General features: G+C 35.1%; 1 protein-coding gene across 2 annotated transcripts in view; it reads right to left on the bottom strand.

Annotated features, from left to right (window-relative positions):
* The window catches only part of TMEM131 (transmembrane protein 131), a 220,372-nt gene that overhangs the window by 161,226 nt on the left and 41,353 nt on the right, over window positions 1-17,793 (bottom strand). Inside the window, exon 2 of one of the 2 annotated variants that reach the window (XM_081833431.1) lies at window positions 3,648-3,709. The exons of the other annotated variant lie outside the window; for it this stretch is intronic. Within the exon in view, the coding sequence (XP_081689557.1) occupies window positions 3,648-3,709 (62 nt within the window). The remainder of the gene's footprint in view (window positions 1-3,647; window positions 3,710-17,793) is intronic. 2 annotated transcript variants of the gene reach the window in all.

Genomic DNA, 17,793 nt, shown 5'->3' with positions numbered 1-17,793 from the left:
AAGCTCATCCAAGAACAAGAGAACTACTAGACAACCAAACTATATGCTCCCTTACTTATTCAACTGAGTGTTTTGGTGTGTTGCAAGTAACTGTCTAGTTAAGGTAGGCCTCCATAGTCCTTTCCCGACCAACCTGACACAGAATAGTAGACAAACTTTCTACAGTCTTTTCCCCAACCTTCCCCTAAGAAGAGTGGGAAAAGAGTCATTTCTGTAATATGAACAACTTTGGCTGACTAACAATAGTTCTGCAGCTGAAATACTGGGGCACAATAGAAGTGGAAGCTGTTATCTATTATGTGTGTATGAAAAGATCTCTTAGACCTGAACTGTCTTCTAAGCACAGCAATTAGGAATTTATCTCTTTCCTCTAAGGCAACCTTGTTACTTAATCTTTAGGCAATAGAGCAATGGAAAGTATTACGTATAAGAGCTTTGGAATCAAAATTACTTCTTATTCTTCTTGTACGCCTTATTAGTACTGAAATTTGGGGCCAATTAATGAACTAGTTGAGACTCTAGCAAGTACTTAAAAAATACTAGTTCTAACTATCCCTGCCTTAGGTACCTGAAAGCCAGGTAGTAAGTAGAGGTAACAGATGCCTATAGGTTATGAGAATGACCAATGAGCATACAATGAAAAGAACATTCCTGTTTCTTGACCAAAGTGAGAAAACAAAATTATGTACTCCTATAGTTATGAGCTTTAAAAAACAAAACTCTGCGTGTATTTTCAACTCATGAACATTATGGAGCTTGCCTTCCAACATCTTAAAATTCTGTTTATTGTTCTGGTAGAATAGTGAAAGAAAGAAAGAAAGAAAGAAAAGAAAGAAAACTAGGAAAAGAAAAAGGAAGAAGAAAGAAAGAAAGAAAGAAAAGAAAGAAAGAAAGGGAAAGAAAAGAAAAAGAGAAAGAAAGGAAGGAAGAAAAAGAATACAAAGCTAACCTTTTCCTTGGGCTTTATCTTCATTTGTTTATAAGAAAGTTAGATTAGGAAATGGATTAAGGCTTTTAAGTATACCTTTTGTTATTCAATCTCATAATCTATCAAAGGAATGGATCAAGAAGAGCCAACCACTCACATCAGTTAGGACTGGAATGGTAAGTTTAAGATACTTCTTGACCCGTACCCCCTACGGTGATAGGTCTTCTGTTGAGAAGCAGAATCCTCAGTGTCTGTTCCTCTTGGGAAATATTTCATCTTTCTATATTCTATATACCAAATCTTAGTAGCCTTGCCAAACAGGAATGGCAGTAGCCAAAGCACCAACTACAGAAAACATGGGCTAAGAGGATTACTGTGATTTCTAATCATAACCTATTATTATTAGTGGTAACCCAGGAAATGCACTGGGAGGAACTGCACATGCATGGTGCTGTGGAAGGAACTCTGAAAGCAGAAAGGCTGGTTACTACTGAATCTCGGATTCCTGCTCTAGTAAGTGAATTTTGAGCAAATTATTTAATTTCTATGAGCCTCATTTTCCTTATCTTTAAAAAACAAGGAAGGTAAGTCCAAAGTTTCTAGCAAATTTTTTATGAGTTTTGGCAATTTTTATGGACTTATCATCAATTAATCAACAATTTTGCATGTATCTATTCAAAAAGGGTCTTATAGTATGCTGCTTGGGGATAAATAATACACTATATATAGCATCTTGACATTAGACATACTCTAGGGGTCTTGGTGAGGTTTCACTGTGGCTGAGGTAATCAACTGGTACCACCTACCCCTCAACATTGTTCCTGTCTAAAATTACCTTTGCCAGAGAACTCTGAGGTCTTAACCAAGGTCTCAACCAAGCTCTTGTCCAAGCATTTCAGCAAACTCAAAGAGGATGAGCAAGTCACATCCCAGTCCACAAGCTCTTTCACAGCTAAGTCCATGTAGACAGGGACTGACAGCCTCCCCCGACAAACACACAAATCAAGCTCCAGAATTTTCAAAATGAATTATCACTTGCAACCTAGATGTTTAGTTCATAAAGGACATGGATCCTTCTTCAGTTAATAAAAGGAGAATTTTTCAGAAATTCAGTCCTGATTTGCCTGTTATCCAGATCCTGCAAACCACCTAAAGGAAGATATTTAAAATAGTCATTCTTGGGCGCCTGGGTGGCTCAGTTGGTTAAGCGACTGCCTTCGGCTCAGGTCATGATCCTGGAGTCCCGGGATCGAGTCCCACATCAGGCTCCCTGCTCAGCGGGGGGTCTGCTTCTCCCTCTGACCCTCTTCCCTCTTGTGCTCTCTGTCTCTCATTCTCTCTCTCAAATAAATAAATAAAATCTTTAAAAATAAATAAATAAATAAATAAATAAATAAAATAGTCATTCCTATCAGTTCTCCAAGTTCTCACCTTGCAACAGATTAAAGAACTAAAAAAAAGAGACTAAGCTCATTTTCTAGGAAAGGAGGCTTTACAAAATTTGAGATTATATATCTTTAGTTTTTATTCAGTTTTTCAATATAAAAAGCTGTACAAAGACTTTTCTGCAAGTCCCATGCAGACACTGCCTGCTGTGTTTCTCAACATCTCTTATGTAAAGGTATGAAGGATATGCTTATTTAAAAATTTGGAAGCAGGGAAAAAGTTATCATTCAGAACAGTTACTTGCTTTATTGTCAGAGAAAAAGAACCTTAAAACCCATCACTTTTTTTCTTGTTCTCTTTGTCTGGTTTATTGTCTGAAATCTAAATTTATGAAAATGCAAACAGAAATCTTATTTCAGGTCTCTAGCATAATTATTTTTTCTCTATTGCCTTAATCTAACTTTTAGTTTCCCGCCATTATTACAAGCTATGGGGAATATTTTTTTCAGAACTATTTAAGTCATGTACTTAATTATAATTAAGTAAATAAATACACCATAGGCAGCACCATGTAAGAGAAAGACAACACCCGGAATAAGAAGATGAGAATTCTAATACTAGCCCCATTACCACAAAGTCATGGGATCTTTGGCACCTTTCTTAAACTAAACCTTGGAAAAACTGTGAGTCATGCTACCAAATGGATGGTACTTGAAAACACATGTTATAATTACAAAAGTGGTAAGTAGTATAAAACAAGCACAGAAAACACCTCAGTCACAAAAATCAGAGGGATGGTTAAGAAGCCTTTACTCTGTCTTTCAGCTCTGAAATTCTAGAACTGATTTTTAGCTAGGAAGATTAAAATAGGCTTCATGGGATATCTGTGCTAGGTGTGAAAGGCAGGACACCAGATTATACCTTCCAATTTTATGTATAATATATTTAAAGATGTGGCTTAGAATGGCAAGTGGAAAGATGATACAGATGTATATCTACAGAACTTATATTCTAGAGAAGTCTTCTTCCAGATAAATATTCTGAGGTCTGACATCTGAACTGAGTGCTTCACTCACTGGCTCCACACTCACAGAGCTAACCACTAATTCCACTGTCCCTGATCTGACTCTCCCCACCAAACCTCCCAAAACCCCCCAATAATATTTAATTTAAAGGATAATTCATATAGCTAAGTAGGTTATTACAAAATCTGCATATAAAGCTCATAAAATATATCTCATAGCAACCAGTTACATTTTTTAAAGATAAATAACAATCCAATATTATTCAAGGTTTGACACTGAGATAATTTTTCAACTTAAAATAAAATTACCTGTAGTAACCCTCCATCATCAAAACGTAGTACTTCTATTATGCTCTCCGACTGAATAAATGCTGTGAAGGAAACAAAACATACTATCACTTTACGGAAACATAAATCTGATTTAAATAAATATCTTTTACCTTAAAGTTAATAAATACAATTACATATTTTAAAAAACATACTGCTTGAGGTGATGGTTAAAGAAGAAAATGCAATCCTGCAGGATTTTTAGCAACTATGAACTGCTTTAAAATAAAACAATACAACCGAATTAGAAAGTAGTTGTAACAACCTATAGGCTGTGTAAGCCACCCGCAAAATATATTCCTGCTATACTTCCAGAAAGTGCAAAACAGTCAAATTCAACTAGATGCAGGTGATTACTTTCACTGACAGACAACTGAAAATATCACAAGCACATGGAAAAGATCATTAGAGGATTCTATTACCAAAAAAATAAGCCAAAATTCTGTATCATCTGCTCTTTTACAGCGATGATAGGACCTAGAAGCAACAGTCAAAAGAAACTTGGAGGGAGAAGGGACAAGGAAAATGGCAAGCGATTATTCTATTCCAAGAAACTGTGTACAACACAAAGACAAGATATTCAAAAAGCTCACATACTTTTACCATATGATCTGGCGACTGTGCTCATGGGTATTTACCCAACTGATTTGAAAACTTATGTCCATATAAAAATCTGCAAGCAATTCTGTATAGCAACTCTATTCATAATCACTCCAAACCGGACACAAGATGATATTCTTCAATAGAGGAGCAGATAGACAAACTATAGTACATCCACACAATGGAATATTATTCAGTGATAAAAAGTAAAATAAAAAGCTACATACTGTTTGATTCCAAGTACATGACATTCTGGAAAAGGTTATACTAACAGAGATGGTAAAAAGGCAAGAGGTTGCTAGAAGTTTGGGGAGAGGAAATATGATGTAAGTGAAGCAAAGGAAATTTTTCAGAGCAGTAAAACTATTCTGTATGACACTGGAATGGTAGATACCCGGCATTATGCATTCATCAAAATGGAACTTTAGAGTGAACCTAATGTATGCAATTTAAAAAATCATTTGGGAAACCAAGGGATCCTGGGATGAAATGTAGAAGATGACAAAATAATTTAACTATATAGCAAATGTATGAAACCATCTTACTGAAGTGGGGGGGGGCAGAGTGGAAAGAGGTGCTGACAAAGTAATGGGAAAGTGAGTGGAAGCTGTAAAACTAAAGGTAAAAGGTAAAAGGTAAAAGGTAAAGAAAAAGAAACTGTACATAAGCACTATACCCTAATTGATAAAGTTATTTCCCATGGGAGCTTGGGTTAACAATTCTGATGTCACTATACATGTTTACTGGAACTGCACAATTAAATACACAGATGGTAAAAGTCAGACTTTTCACTACTAGAGTAAGAGTTTACACAAAAGCAAGGGGAAGAAGCTATAATGATCCATGTGGTAATGAACTGAGTTGGCAACATCAGTATGAATTCATATTTAGTTTAATATAGTTATATTTAGGAATATTTATAAATATGTGTATATGCAGGGGTTAGTATACACATATATATTTTCTTGCTCTGTCAGTTGAGAGGGCCTAGAATAATGACACCCCAGTAGCATAGGGCAGACCTAAAGCACAGATCTTGGGTTCTAATACCATTCTCCAATAAAAGGAATCAGGGCTTCTTAGAAAAATGGCTCAATCTAGGACCAAGGCAGGATATATACAACATGAAATTGGAGCACCTAATGGTGCCAGAAAGTAAGCAAGTGCTAACCATCCAAAAAACCAAAAAATCCTGTACGGATGAGAATTTGTCAAAGGGATCTGAGAATTAACATTAAGAGTTAAACCTGGAACAACTTGAGCAATACAACAGTGTTGGATTACAACCCAAAATATAAAATAAATACCATGAGTCCATACTGATATAAATAAGTAACTGAATAAATAAATAAACAAGGGAGAAGATAAGAGACTCCCAGGCAGAATTCTAAATAATTTATGTATCTAGAAGCTGGAGGATAACTCCCCATCTTTTAACAAGTGTGGGATGCACATAGGGACTTCCTTCCAAAAACGGTATGGAAAGGAGGGGAAAAAGGAGTAATTTTAAAGTGGAGAAATCTGACAAATGTTACCCCAGTCAGATGATCAAAGTCAACATCCTCAGTGAAATGTCATGCTGACATATGTACCCTTCATATGACATAATAAAAATGGTATTTTATCTTTGTGGTCTTCCTCCCCAAATCACATAACCCCAGTCTCATTAGGAGAAAAACATCAGACAAATCCCAACCAAGAAACATTCTACAAAATATCTGAGGAGTACTCCTGAAAACTATCAAGGTCATCGAAAAGAAGTAAAGTCTAAGAGACTGTCACAGACCAGTGAAGCCTAAGCAGACAGGACTACTAGATGTAATGTGTTATCTTGGGGCGGGGCGGGAATGGGCGCAATCCTAGAAAAGAAAAAGGAAATTAGGTAAAAACTAAGGAAATGTGAATAAAATATGGACTTTAGTTAATAATCATGTATTAATACTGGTTTATTACTTGCAAAAAAAAAAAGGTACCACATTAATGTAAGGTGTTAATAATAGGGGAAAGTGTGGGGAGGATGGGAACTCTGTGCTATCTTTAAAATGTTTATATAAATCTAAAGCTGTTTTAAAATAAAAAGTTTATGTGGGGGGATGCCTGGCTGGCTCAGTCGAAAGAGCATGTGACCCCTGATCTTGGGGTTGTGAGTTTGAGCACCATGGGTGGGTGTAGAGATTACTAAAAAAAATAAATAAATAAACTTTAAAAAATAAAATAAAAAGTTGACTTTTAAAAAACACGAAACAATGGTATTTCATTTGGCTTAATACAACATTCACTGACTCCTCTTTGTTGCTCTTTGAGTATTCATCAGGGGAGCAGCTTACTGTCTCATCCACACATTCCTGGCTTTTCCAGTCTGACTAAAGCTGAAAGCCAAGCAGCAAGTTAAGATACCAGCTAATTAGATTACGTTACCTAACTGAATGGTATTTCCTGACTGCCAAGCATCACTCTTCCCTGGTTCTAGTAATCACATCCCTATTTTATTTTGGGAAAGTCCTGTGTCAATCTGCCCCACTGCTCATTCCCCAGCAGTTCTCAATGTAGAGAACACTCCATAAATACTGAGTGCCTGAGCGAAATCCCACCTTTTTTGCTTAGAAGTAAGTGCTGATATTTGCATTTGTTGATGCAAATTATCTCTTTCCGGTTTGTTATCTAGTCCTAGCTTGTAGTTAGTTTCAGATTCATATTGTGAAGGTAAAAGGCTCTGCCTAGCTCACCCAGCCCATTTCCGTCCTTTCCTCCACCTTTTAACATAAACTGAAATTTAGATGACCCAGAAAGTATCTTTCTGTTATACTCCTGTTGAAGACAGATTTATTGATGTAAGAACACAATGAACTAACAAGAATTAACTGAAGAGCCAGATGCTCACAATGGAAGAGATAAAAAGTAGGAGCTCCTAGTTCGAAGCTTTCCATCTAATCAGCAGTAAGAAAGTACCAGAAACATGATCTATTTGGAGGCTGCTATTAGAGTTATGATATAATGACTATCACCTAACTTCCCATCATCAAGCTAGATCAGACCTTTAGCTAACTGAGGAGAACTTAACTATATAAAGATAAAGACAACTACATAATTTGGTTGTATTAATTAGGAGCTTTTTCAAAAACATGAAATACCTTATTTGAAAAAAATTAGTAACAGTTGCTGTTTTATAAAGTCCTAAAAGGAAAATACTGTGTTATATATCATCAGTTCCCCTTAAAAGATATAGAAATGAATAGGACTCAACTCAGGCATGAAATAAATGTTAAGAATATTTCATTTTAAATGGCCAGTTATAAGAACTTCAACTTTTATGCCTAGAAAAATAAAACTGACACTAGATAAGTACTTAATCATTTAATGCGTTAACAATGTTAGGCTGTAAAATACAAAAACTAACCAAAGCAAGTCAAATTCCCCCATTTCTGGATTTAAAGCCACAACTTACAGCTTCTTCCTCTCCCAAGAAGTTTTCCCCCTAATTTTATATTTTAAATGAACCCCAAATTATCCCAATGTTCCCCAGTTCAAACAGCAACCAGATGTTATAGAAATAACATCCAATAATTATCATCACTATATTATTAATAATAATAATGATAATAAGCTAATCCTATGACACAGACATTATAGGTTCCATTTTAAAAAATAAGTAGGCACAGTGAGGTTATGCATGAGGTCACTCAGCAAGAAAAGTGGCTAGAGAGAGACTATCAATTTCAGCCAAAGGACCCCAGAATCTATGGTTCTAAACCCATCACTATTTACTTACAAAGTAAATTTGACATTAAGGCTTAATGGCACCTTGAAGCAACCTAATTTCTAAAATTAGGCATATAGTTCCAATAACAAGTAAGGAAAGACGGAAGGGATTTATATATCTGGCTTTTATGATTTTGTAGGCATTAACTCTGTGAAGCTGGGCTCCAGAAGATGTACTTTAAGGTCCCTGTATCCACCCACATCCCTGTGATGTTTGAGAGGAACAAAGACATTTCCATACAGTGTAAAAATCTCCATGTGTCGGTCTTTAATCACTCACTTTCAAAACAGAAGTTGAGAAACTGAGTTTGTTTACTTTCCTATTTCATTTAGTAATGAATGACACAAGAAAAATACCTTCGCTTTAAAGGCAAATCTTTCTTCTTTTCCTGAATATTACAATCTGCCTGTTTTCATACATCTTCTAAAATAATTGACGAAAACAACGAATGTAAATAAGCAGTAGAAATATGTGTCATAAGGGTGTGTGTATATGTATGTGTACCAGGCATTGGGATCCTAGGCTGTCACCATCGATTTTCTACTTTCTAGCCTTCAAGGTCTCCTCACCCATAGGGGAGGAGGTTGGGCTAGTTAAATAAGTGACTTTTTTTTTTTTTTTTAAAATAACCAGTAAGCAAAGAGAGGGCCACACAGGCAGGACTTGGAAGGGCACTCAAATCCTGTGTCGAACAACCACCCTGCCTGGAATATTCTCCCGGTTAGTGTTTTCTCTTCCTTCAAGTCTCACCCTGAACACCATCCCTCAGCCACGTTTTCCGTAACTGCTCCAGGCAGCTCTCTGTCATCCTCTATCATCTGCCCTATTCTAAACTCATCACTAGTTCTTGGTTTGCTTGTCATCTAGTTCAAAGTCTGAAAAATGGCAGACAAAAAAACTGGTTAAGGGATGCCTGGGTGGCTCAGTCGTTAAGCGTCTGCCTTTGGCTCGGGTCATGGTCCCAGGGTCCTGGGATCGAGCCCCACATAAGGCTCCCTGCTCAGTGGGGAGCCTGCCTCTCCCTCTCCCACTCCCCCTACTTGTGTGCTCTCTCTCTCGCTATGTCTCTCTCTGTCAAATAAATAAATAAAAAATCTTTAAAAAAAGAAATTGGTTAAAATAATGGTATTATTATTTCAGAACTCATCATTATTAATGTATTATCTCTTATAGTTACACTTGCTCAGGATTTTATTTCAACAAACGATCACTAACAAAAATTTTTAAACATTCTGGACTCGATTTGTGTGAGTCCCTTCTATCTGTAAAGATACTCTGACTGAAACCTTGTTTCTCCCCTCATTAATTTTCTTATCTGAAAGATGTAATATACACCTAAGTTATCTTCTTCCCACATTAAAAGTGCAAAGGAATTCATATATGTCAAATTCTAATTTTACCAAGACCACTCAATATTACCAAACCCCTAAGTAGGCTGTGACCATGTTATTTACTCCAACTCAAAATATAGATTTATGCAACTCAGATGTGCCAGATATACACCATACACCCAAAGAGGTGAGGCACATATATTTTCAAAATTAATTTTATAGTTTATCATAATACCATAATTAATTTTCATTTTATCCTGAAGTACTTAATTTATATAAAAAGATCAGTAAACTTAAGTTTTAAAATGAATATCTGAGAACCACCAACTACTCTAAAGAAGCAGAAAATCACTAATACACTGAAGTATATCCTACTATGCTCCCTCCCCAGCACAAGCGGGGATTAGGGGGAGCACCAGAGGCACTATAAAAAACAAGCAGATCAGGGGCGCCTGGGTGGCTCAGTCGGTTAAGCGGCTGCCTTCGGCTCAGGTCATGATCCCAGGGTCCTGGGATCGAGCCCCGCATTGGGCTCCCTGCTCGGTGGAGAGCCTACTTCTCCCTCTCCCTCTGTCTGCCACTCTGCTTACTTGTGTGCTCTCTCTCTCTCTGTTAAATAAATAAATAAAAAATCTTAAAAAAAAAAAACAAGCAGATCACAGTAACAATATAAAGGCTCTGAAAATTAAACTGTTCTGCAACCATAGCTCACAAACACAAAGGGATCTCTGTGATAAACCTAAACAGGCTGACTGCCTACTAAAATAAAAAATTTAAATAGTATCCAAACATAATAGAATCAACCCAAGTGTCCATCAACAGATGAATGGACCAACAAAACAAGGTATATAAATACAATGGAATGTTCTTCAGCAATAAAAATGAATGAAGTTCTCATACATGCTACAAACATGGATGGACCTTGAAAACATTATGCTAAGTGAAATACATCAGACCCAAAAGGACTAATATTGTGATTCCACTTAAATGAAATATTTAATATAGGCAAATTCATTGAGATAGGAAGTACATCAGAGGTTACCAGGGGCTGAAGTAAGGGGGGTGGTGGGAGTTATTGCTTAATGGTTACTGAGTCTCTCTCTGTCTGGGATGATGAAAAAGTTTTGGAATAGATAATGGTAATGGTGGCACAACAGTGAATGTAATTAATACTACTCTAGTGTACACTTATAATAGTGAATTTTGTGTTACATAGACGTTACTAATTTTTTTCAAAAAATTCCTGCAGACAATTAAAAAAAAAAAACTACACACTACATCTCATTAACTTGGACCAAAAACAAAAAGTACAACAAACTATTAACAAATTGAATCCAGCAATGTATAAAAAATTACACATCATGACCAATGAGATTTATTTAAGTTCTACAAGACTGGCTTAAAATTTAAAAACAATCAATGCAATTCACCACTAACAACAGGCTAAAGAAGAAAAATTACTTGATCATACTGACTGAAACCGAAAGTGTACTTGACAAAACCCAACACCCACTCATGACAAAAACTCTCAACAAGACTGGAGAAAAACAGAACTACTTCAACCTTCAGGTAATACCTTATTTAATGGTTAAAGAAGGAAAGACTGGGAACTTCAGGGATGTGGCTCTTGCCATTCTTTAACATAGTGCCAGAAGTTCTAGTCACTACAACAAAGCAAGAAAAAGAAAAACCTATACACTGGAAAAGAAATAACACTATCCCTATTTGCAGGTTACATAACTGTCTATGTAAAAAATCCCAACAACTCAAAAGCAAACAAATAAAAAACCTCCTAGATCTAATAAGCAAATTTAGCAAAGTTGTAGATGTTGGAATTATTAAACACCTTAGGTTAGCTGTATTAAAAATGTTCAAAGAATTAAAGGAAACCATGGCTAAAAAACTTTAATATTAATAAGGAAAAAGAATCTGTAAGAAAAATCAAACTAAAAAGTATAGTAATTGAAATTCCCTAGTTTATACAAAACATTATAAGCAATATTAAAAAAAAAAGGGGTAAAATGTGGCCTATACACAGGAAAAAAAATACAGTGGATAGAAACTGTCCCTGAGGAAGTCCAGACATAGGACTTACCAAGCAAAAATGTTACATAAACTACTGCAAGTATGTTAGAAATAAAGGAAACCACATGCAAAAAAAAAAAAAAAAACCAACTAAAGGAAAATACGCAAATGTTGTCTCACCAAATGGAAAATATAAAATAAAATTAGAAATCAGTAATGCGGTGTAATTTAGGCAACTCAGAAAGTATGTGGTAATCAAAAAACAATCCAATGACTGGATAAAGAAGATGTGATACACACCCACACACACACGCACACAGTGGAATTACTCGGCCATAAAAAAGAATGACTTGCCATTTGCAACAATATGGATGGAGATAGAGAGTATTATGCTAAACAAAATAATTAACAGAAAAACAAATACCCTATGATTTCACTCATATGGGGAATCAAATGAACAAAGAGGAAAAAAGAGAGAGGGAGGCAAACCAAGAAACACACGATTAACTATAGAGAATGAAGTGATGATTAACAGAAGGGAGGTGGGCAGGGGGATGGGTTAAATAGGTGATGGGTATTAAGGAGGGCACTTGTGATGAGCACTGGGTGTTGTATGTAAATGATAAATCACTAAATTCTACAACTGAAACTAATGTTGCACTGTATGTTAACTAGCTGGAATTAAATAAATACTTGGAAGAAAAAAATCCTAAATAACCAATGTGTCAAATAAGAAATCAGAAGAAAAACAGAAAATATTTTGAAATAAAAACCAAGGCACAGAATACCAAAACTTATGAAATGCAGGGAAAACAGTGCTTAGAAGAAAATTTATAGCTGTTATTTGCCTATATTAAAATAAAACAAAGATCTCAAATAGCCTAACCTACCATCTTAAGAAACTAGAAAAAGAAGAGCAAACCAAACCCAACACAAGTAGAAAGAAGAAAACAGTACAAGTTAGAGTGAAAATAAATAAAATTGAGAACAGAGAAATTAATGGAACAAAAATATGGTTCTTTTGAAAACATCAACAAAATTGACAAATCTTTAGCTTAGGCTGACCAACAAAAAAATTCATGAATGAAACAGGGACTATGACTGATGACCTAACAGAAATAAAAAAGAACCTTACAGAGAAGTGAGTATAAGAGAATAACTAGGAACAACTACACACTAACAACTTAGCCCAGATGAAACGGACAAATAAATAACTAGAAAGATATAAACTACTGAAATTAACTGAAGAATAAACAGAAAATGTGAATGGATCTATAACAAGAGGTTGAATTAGTAATCAAAACATCTTCCTACAAAGAAAAGCTTAGGGACATACAGTTTCATTGATGAATTTTACCAAATGTTTAAAGAATTAACACCAATATTTCACAAACTCCTCCACATTATAACAGAGAAGGAAACAGTTCCCAACTTATTCTATGAGGCCTTAATACTCTGATACCAAAATCAGATAAAGTTATCACAAGAAAAGAAACTACAGACCAATATGCCTTATGAATATGGATATTGAGTTCTCAACAAAATGCAGCAAACCACATCCACCAACATACGCAGAAGATAATCTAAATAAATGAGAAGACATTTGGTGCTCATATTCTGTAAAACTTAATAATGTTGAGACTGCTATACTCCCCCCAACTGCTTTTTTCTAAATTGATATTTTCACCCTAAAATTCTTAAGAAAATGCAAGGGACCCATAATAGTCAAAACCATCTTTGAAAAAGAACATAGTGGAGGACTCACATTTCTTGATTGCAAAACTTACTGCAAAGCTACACTAATCAAGACAGTGTGGTACTAGAAATAAATGTATAGATTAATGGAATAGAACTGAGAGTCCAGAAAGATCAATCACATTTAGGATCAATCGATCATAAATTGTGCCAAGACAATTCAAACAAGGATAGGACAGTCTTTTCAACAAATGATGCTGGGAAAACTGACTAACTACATGCAAAAAACTGAAGCTGGACTCTACCTCACACTACATGCAAAAATTAACTCAAAATGGATCGAAGACCTGAGTGTAAGAGTTATAAAACCCTTAGAAGATAACAGGTGAAATGTTCCCAACCTTGGATTAGGCAATAGTTTTCATCTAAGACAGCTAAGCAATCAAAGACAAATACAGACACACTGGACCTCATCAGAATAAAAACCTTTGTGCTTCAAAGGGCACAATCAAGAAAATGAAAAGATAACCCACAGAATGGGATATTTTTGCAAATGATTTATCTGTTAAGGATACGTATATAGACTACATACAGAGAACACCCACAACTCAATTAAAAAAAGACAAATATCCCAACTCTAAAAAATGGACAAGGAATGTGAATAAACATTTCTTCAGAAAAAGATAATAGCCAATAAACACATGAAAAGACACTCAAGATCAGTCCTCAGAGAAATACAAATCAAAGCCGAAATAAGATACCACTTCACACATTCTAGGATGGCTATAATCAAAAAGGTATACAATAATAAGCACTGGCGAAGATGTGGAGAAATTGGAAACCAGTAAGTTGCTGGTGGGAGTAAAAAAATGGAGCAGCTACTTTTAAAAACAGTTTGACAGTTATTTAAACAGGTGAATCTGGGTAAAGGTATGCAAGTATTTTTTATTCTATTTTGATTCTTAGAAATTTTCTGGAAGTTTGAAAATATTCCAAATAAGAAGAGAAAATCATTTATGCAAGACTTATAAAATTTTGAATGTTTAAACACATTCACTCTTTTAAAAAGCCATATATCATGCTATGGTAAATGTCCAGTTGAAAATAGTGGTTACAGAGGTGTTTGGAATATTTACTGCTGGCACAGATTAACTTTGGCAATAATAAACGGCTCAAGTGTCTGTGACTACAAGTGGTATTATAGCCATCTTAAAACTGTCTGTTAAAATAATATGTCAACTCAGCTACTGTGCAGGGATTTTATCTTGTATGTTTTTCCAATATGCAATCACATATTATAAGACAGAGAGCATATGTATATAACATCTACAATGCATCCATATATACACAATACATAACATCACATTTTAACTATTAGATAAGTAATCATCCATATCTTAACAATATAGTTTTTATCCCACATGCCCAAAGAAATGACCAATGTAAGAAATTAGAAAATGAAGAGCAAATTAAGCCTATATTAGAAGGAAATAATAAAGAATACAAATCAATGAAATAGCAGAAAATAAAGAAAAATCAAAGAAATCAAAAGCTTTTTAAAATGTCTGAAAAGATGAATAAAATTGACAAACCTCTAGCCAGACTAGTCAGTAAAAAGTCACATATTAGAAACAAAAGAAATGAGAGATTGGACACCACTATACCTTCTATAGACAAAAGAAGGCTAATAAAGGAATATCATTAATAATTTTGTCAATTTAGTTAACAATTCAGATTATGAGATAGACAAATTCTTTCAAAAATTCAAAATGCCAAAGATCAGTCAAGAAAAAATAGTTAACCTGAATAGCCCTAGATGTATTAAATGAACTATTCTGCAGTTAAAAATCTCACAAAGAAATCTCTAGGCCCAGATAGATTAACTGATGAATTTCCCCAAATATTTAAGAAAAAAAATACTAATTCAACACCAACTCTCCAGAATATAGAAAAGGAGAAACTTTCTAACTCATTTTATGAAGCCAGAATTACTGATACCAAAAACAGACACTTTAATGGAAAACTACAGACAATATCCTTCATTATTATATATGCAAAAACTCTTACTAAAATTTCAGCAAATGTAATCCAATAGTATACAATACATCATGACTATGTACAATTTATCCCCAAAATGCCATGTTGGCTTAACATCCAAGATACTACTACTACTACTACTATTACTACTACTACTACTGTAATCCAACCTATAAGACTAAAAAAACAAACAGGCATCTCAAAAGATGCAGGAAAGACATATGGTAATTCATCATCCTTCCATGAAAAAAAGATCTTGGCAATGTAGGAAACAAAAGAACTTTCTTACACTAATAAAAGTTACGTACCAAAGTCACAACTAACAACATACTCAATGGTGAAACACAAAATACTTTCCTTCTAAGATCAGAACAAAGTAAGGATGTTAGCTCTCACTACTCCTATCCAACATATTGAAAGTTTAGCCAATGGAAGAAGAAAAAGAAATAGAAGTATGTAGAGTGGAAAAGAGAAAATGAAATTGTCTTTACATACAGATATCATCATCTTCAAAGTAGAAAATCCTCAGAAATCCACAAAAATTCTACCAGAATAAGATTGGCAAGGTGGCAGGATACGATGGCAACATTCAAAAAACAACTATATTTCTAATAATAGCTACAAACAGTTAGAAGCTAAAATTAAAACCACTTACAATATCAAAATATATGAAATATTAAGGCATATATTTGACAAAACATGGCTGGGAGAAATGAAAGAACACCTAAATAAGTGGGAAAATGTACCATGTTTGTGAATCAAAAGACTCAATATTTTTTTTTTTTTAAGATTTATTTATTTATTTTAGAGAAAGAGCACAGGAGAGGGACAGAGGGAGGAGGAGAGAGAATTCCAAGCTGACTCTGCCCTGAGCGCAGAGCCTGATGCGGGGCTCGATCTCACAACCCCAGTATCACAACCTGAGCCTAAACCAAGAGTCGGATGCTCAACTGACTGCGCCACCCAGGTGCCCCAAAAGACTCAATATTGCTAAGACATCAATTCTCCCCAGATTGATCGAGATATTCAGTGCAATCCTAATGAAAATCTCAGCAGACCTTTTTGTAGAAATTCACAAAACGATTCTAAAATATATAAGGAAAAGCAAACGACCCAAAGTTTAAGTAAAGATAGCTTTGAAAAAGAAAATAAGCATCAGAGGACTTAGCGCCTGATTTCAAGACCTAAAGCCATAGTAATCAACTCAGTAGAATATTGATACAAAGACAGCAGATAAACGAACAGAACAGAAATTTCAGAAACAGATCCCCACATAGATGGTCAATGGATTCTGACAAAGGCATCAAGGCAATTTGATTTCTCTAAACAATGGTGGTACAACTGGATAGTCATATGGGAAAGGGGGGGAAAAAACCCTTCAATACCTCAACACTTAAAAAAATCAACCTGAAATGAATGATAGAACTTAATGTAAGAGCTAAAACTCCAAAACTACTAGAGATCAACATAGAAAATTTTAGTGACCTTGGGTTTGGCAAAGAAGTAGGATACAAAAAATCATGAATATATATAACTATACATGAATATAAAAAGATAAATCTGACTTAATTTGTTTTAAAACTTTTCTTCTTCAAAAGATTTTGTTACAGGAGCTCCTGAGTGGCTCAGTTAAGCATCTGCCTTCAGCTCAGGTCATGATCCCAGGGAACTGGGACTGAGCCCCGCATCAGGCTCCCTGCTCCACCGGAAGCCTGCTTCTCCCTCTCCCACTCCTCCTGCTTGTGTTCCCTCTCTCGCTGTGTCTCTCTCTGTCAAATAAATAAATAAAATCTTAAAAAAAAAAAAAAGATGCTGTTACAAAAGTAAAAATAGAAGACACAGACTAGAAATAAATATCTTGAAACTAAATAATAAGAAAACAGTGCAATTTTTAAAAATGCACAAAAGATTTAAACATCTAAGCAAAGATACTATGAATGGCCCATGGGGGGGAAAAAGCATATGAAAAGATGGTCAAGATCCTCATTCAAGAAATACAAATTAGAAACACAATGAAGACACTAACATATAACCCACTGAAATGACTAAAATTAAAAATTCTTAACATACCAAGTGTTGGCAAGGATGTGGAGGGACTAGAATTCTAACACACTGCTGATGGGAATATAAAATGATGCAACCACTTTGGAAAACAGGTTAGCAGTTTCTTTTTTTTTTTTTCTTTTTAAAAGATTTTATGTATTTATTTAACAGAAAGAGAGACAGCATGAGCAGGAGGGAGGAGCAAGGGGAGAGAGAGAAGCGGACTCCCCACTCAGCAGGGAGCCTAATGCAGGACTTGATCCCAGGACCCTGAGATCATGACCTGAGCCGAAGGCAGACACTTAACCAACTGAGCCACTCAGGTACCCAGGTTGGCAGTTTCTTAAAGTTGCATTATGCCCCAGACATTCTTCTACTCCTAGATATTTACTCAAAAGAAAATGAAACACATGTGCATACAAAGATTTGTGAATGAACATCATATGAAGCCTTATCTGGGATAGCTCAAAAGAGGAAATTACCCAAATTCCCATCAATGAGTGAATGAATAAACAAATTGTAGTATATCCACACAATGGAATACTATTCAGCATTAAAAAGAAACAAACTATTAAAACATAAAATATCGGGGCGCCTGGCTGGCTCAGCCGTTAAGCCTCTGCCTTGGGCTCAGGTC

Source organism: Leptonychotes weddellii, chromosome 10 (assembly GCF_054177405.1).
Source record: "Leptonychotes weddellii isolate Sample4059 chromosome 10, ASM5417740v2, whole genome shotgun sequence".
NCBI lineage: Eukaryota > Metazoa > Chordata > Mammalia > Carnivora > Phocidae > Leptonychotes > Leptonychotes weddellii.
Note: the sequence above shows the minus strand (reverse complement) of the source record. Positions and strands in the feature narration are given on the sequence as shown.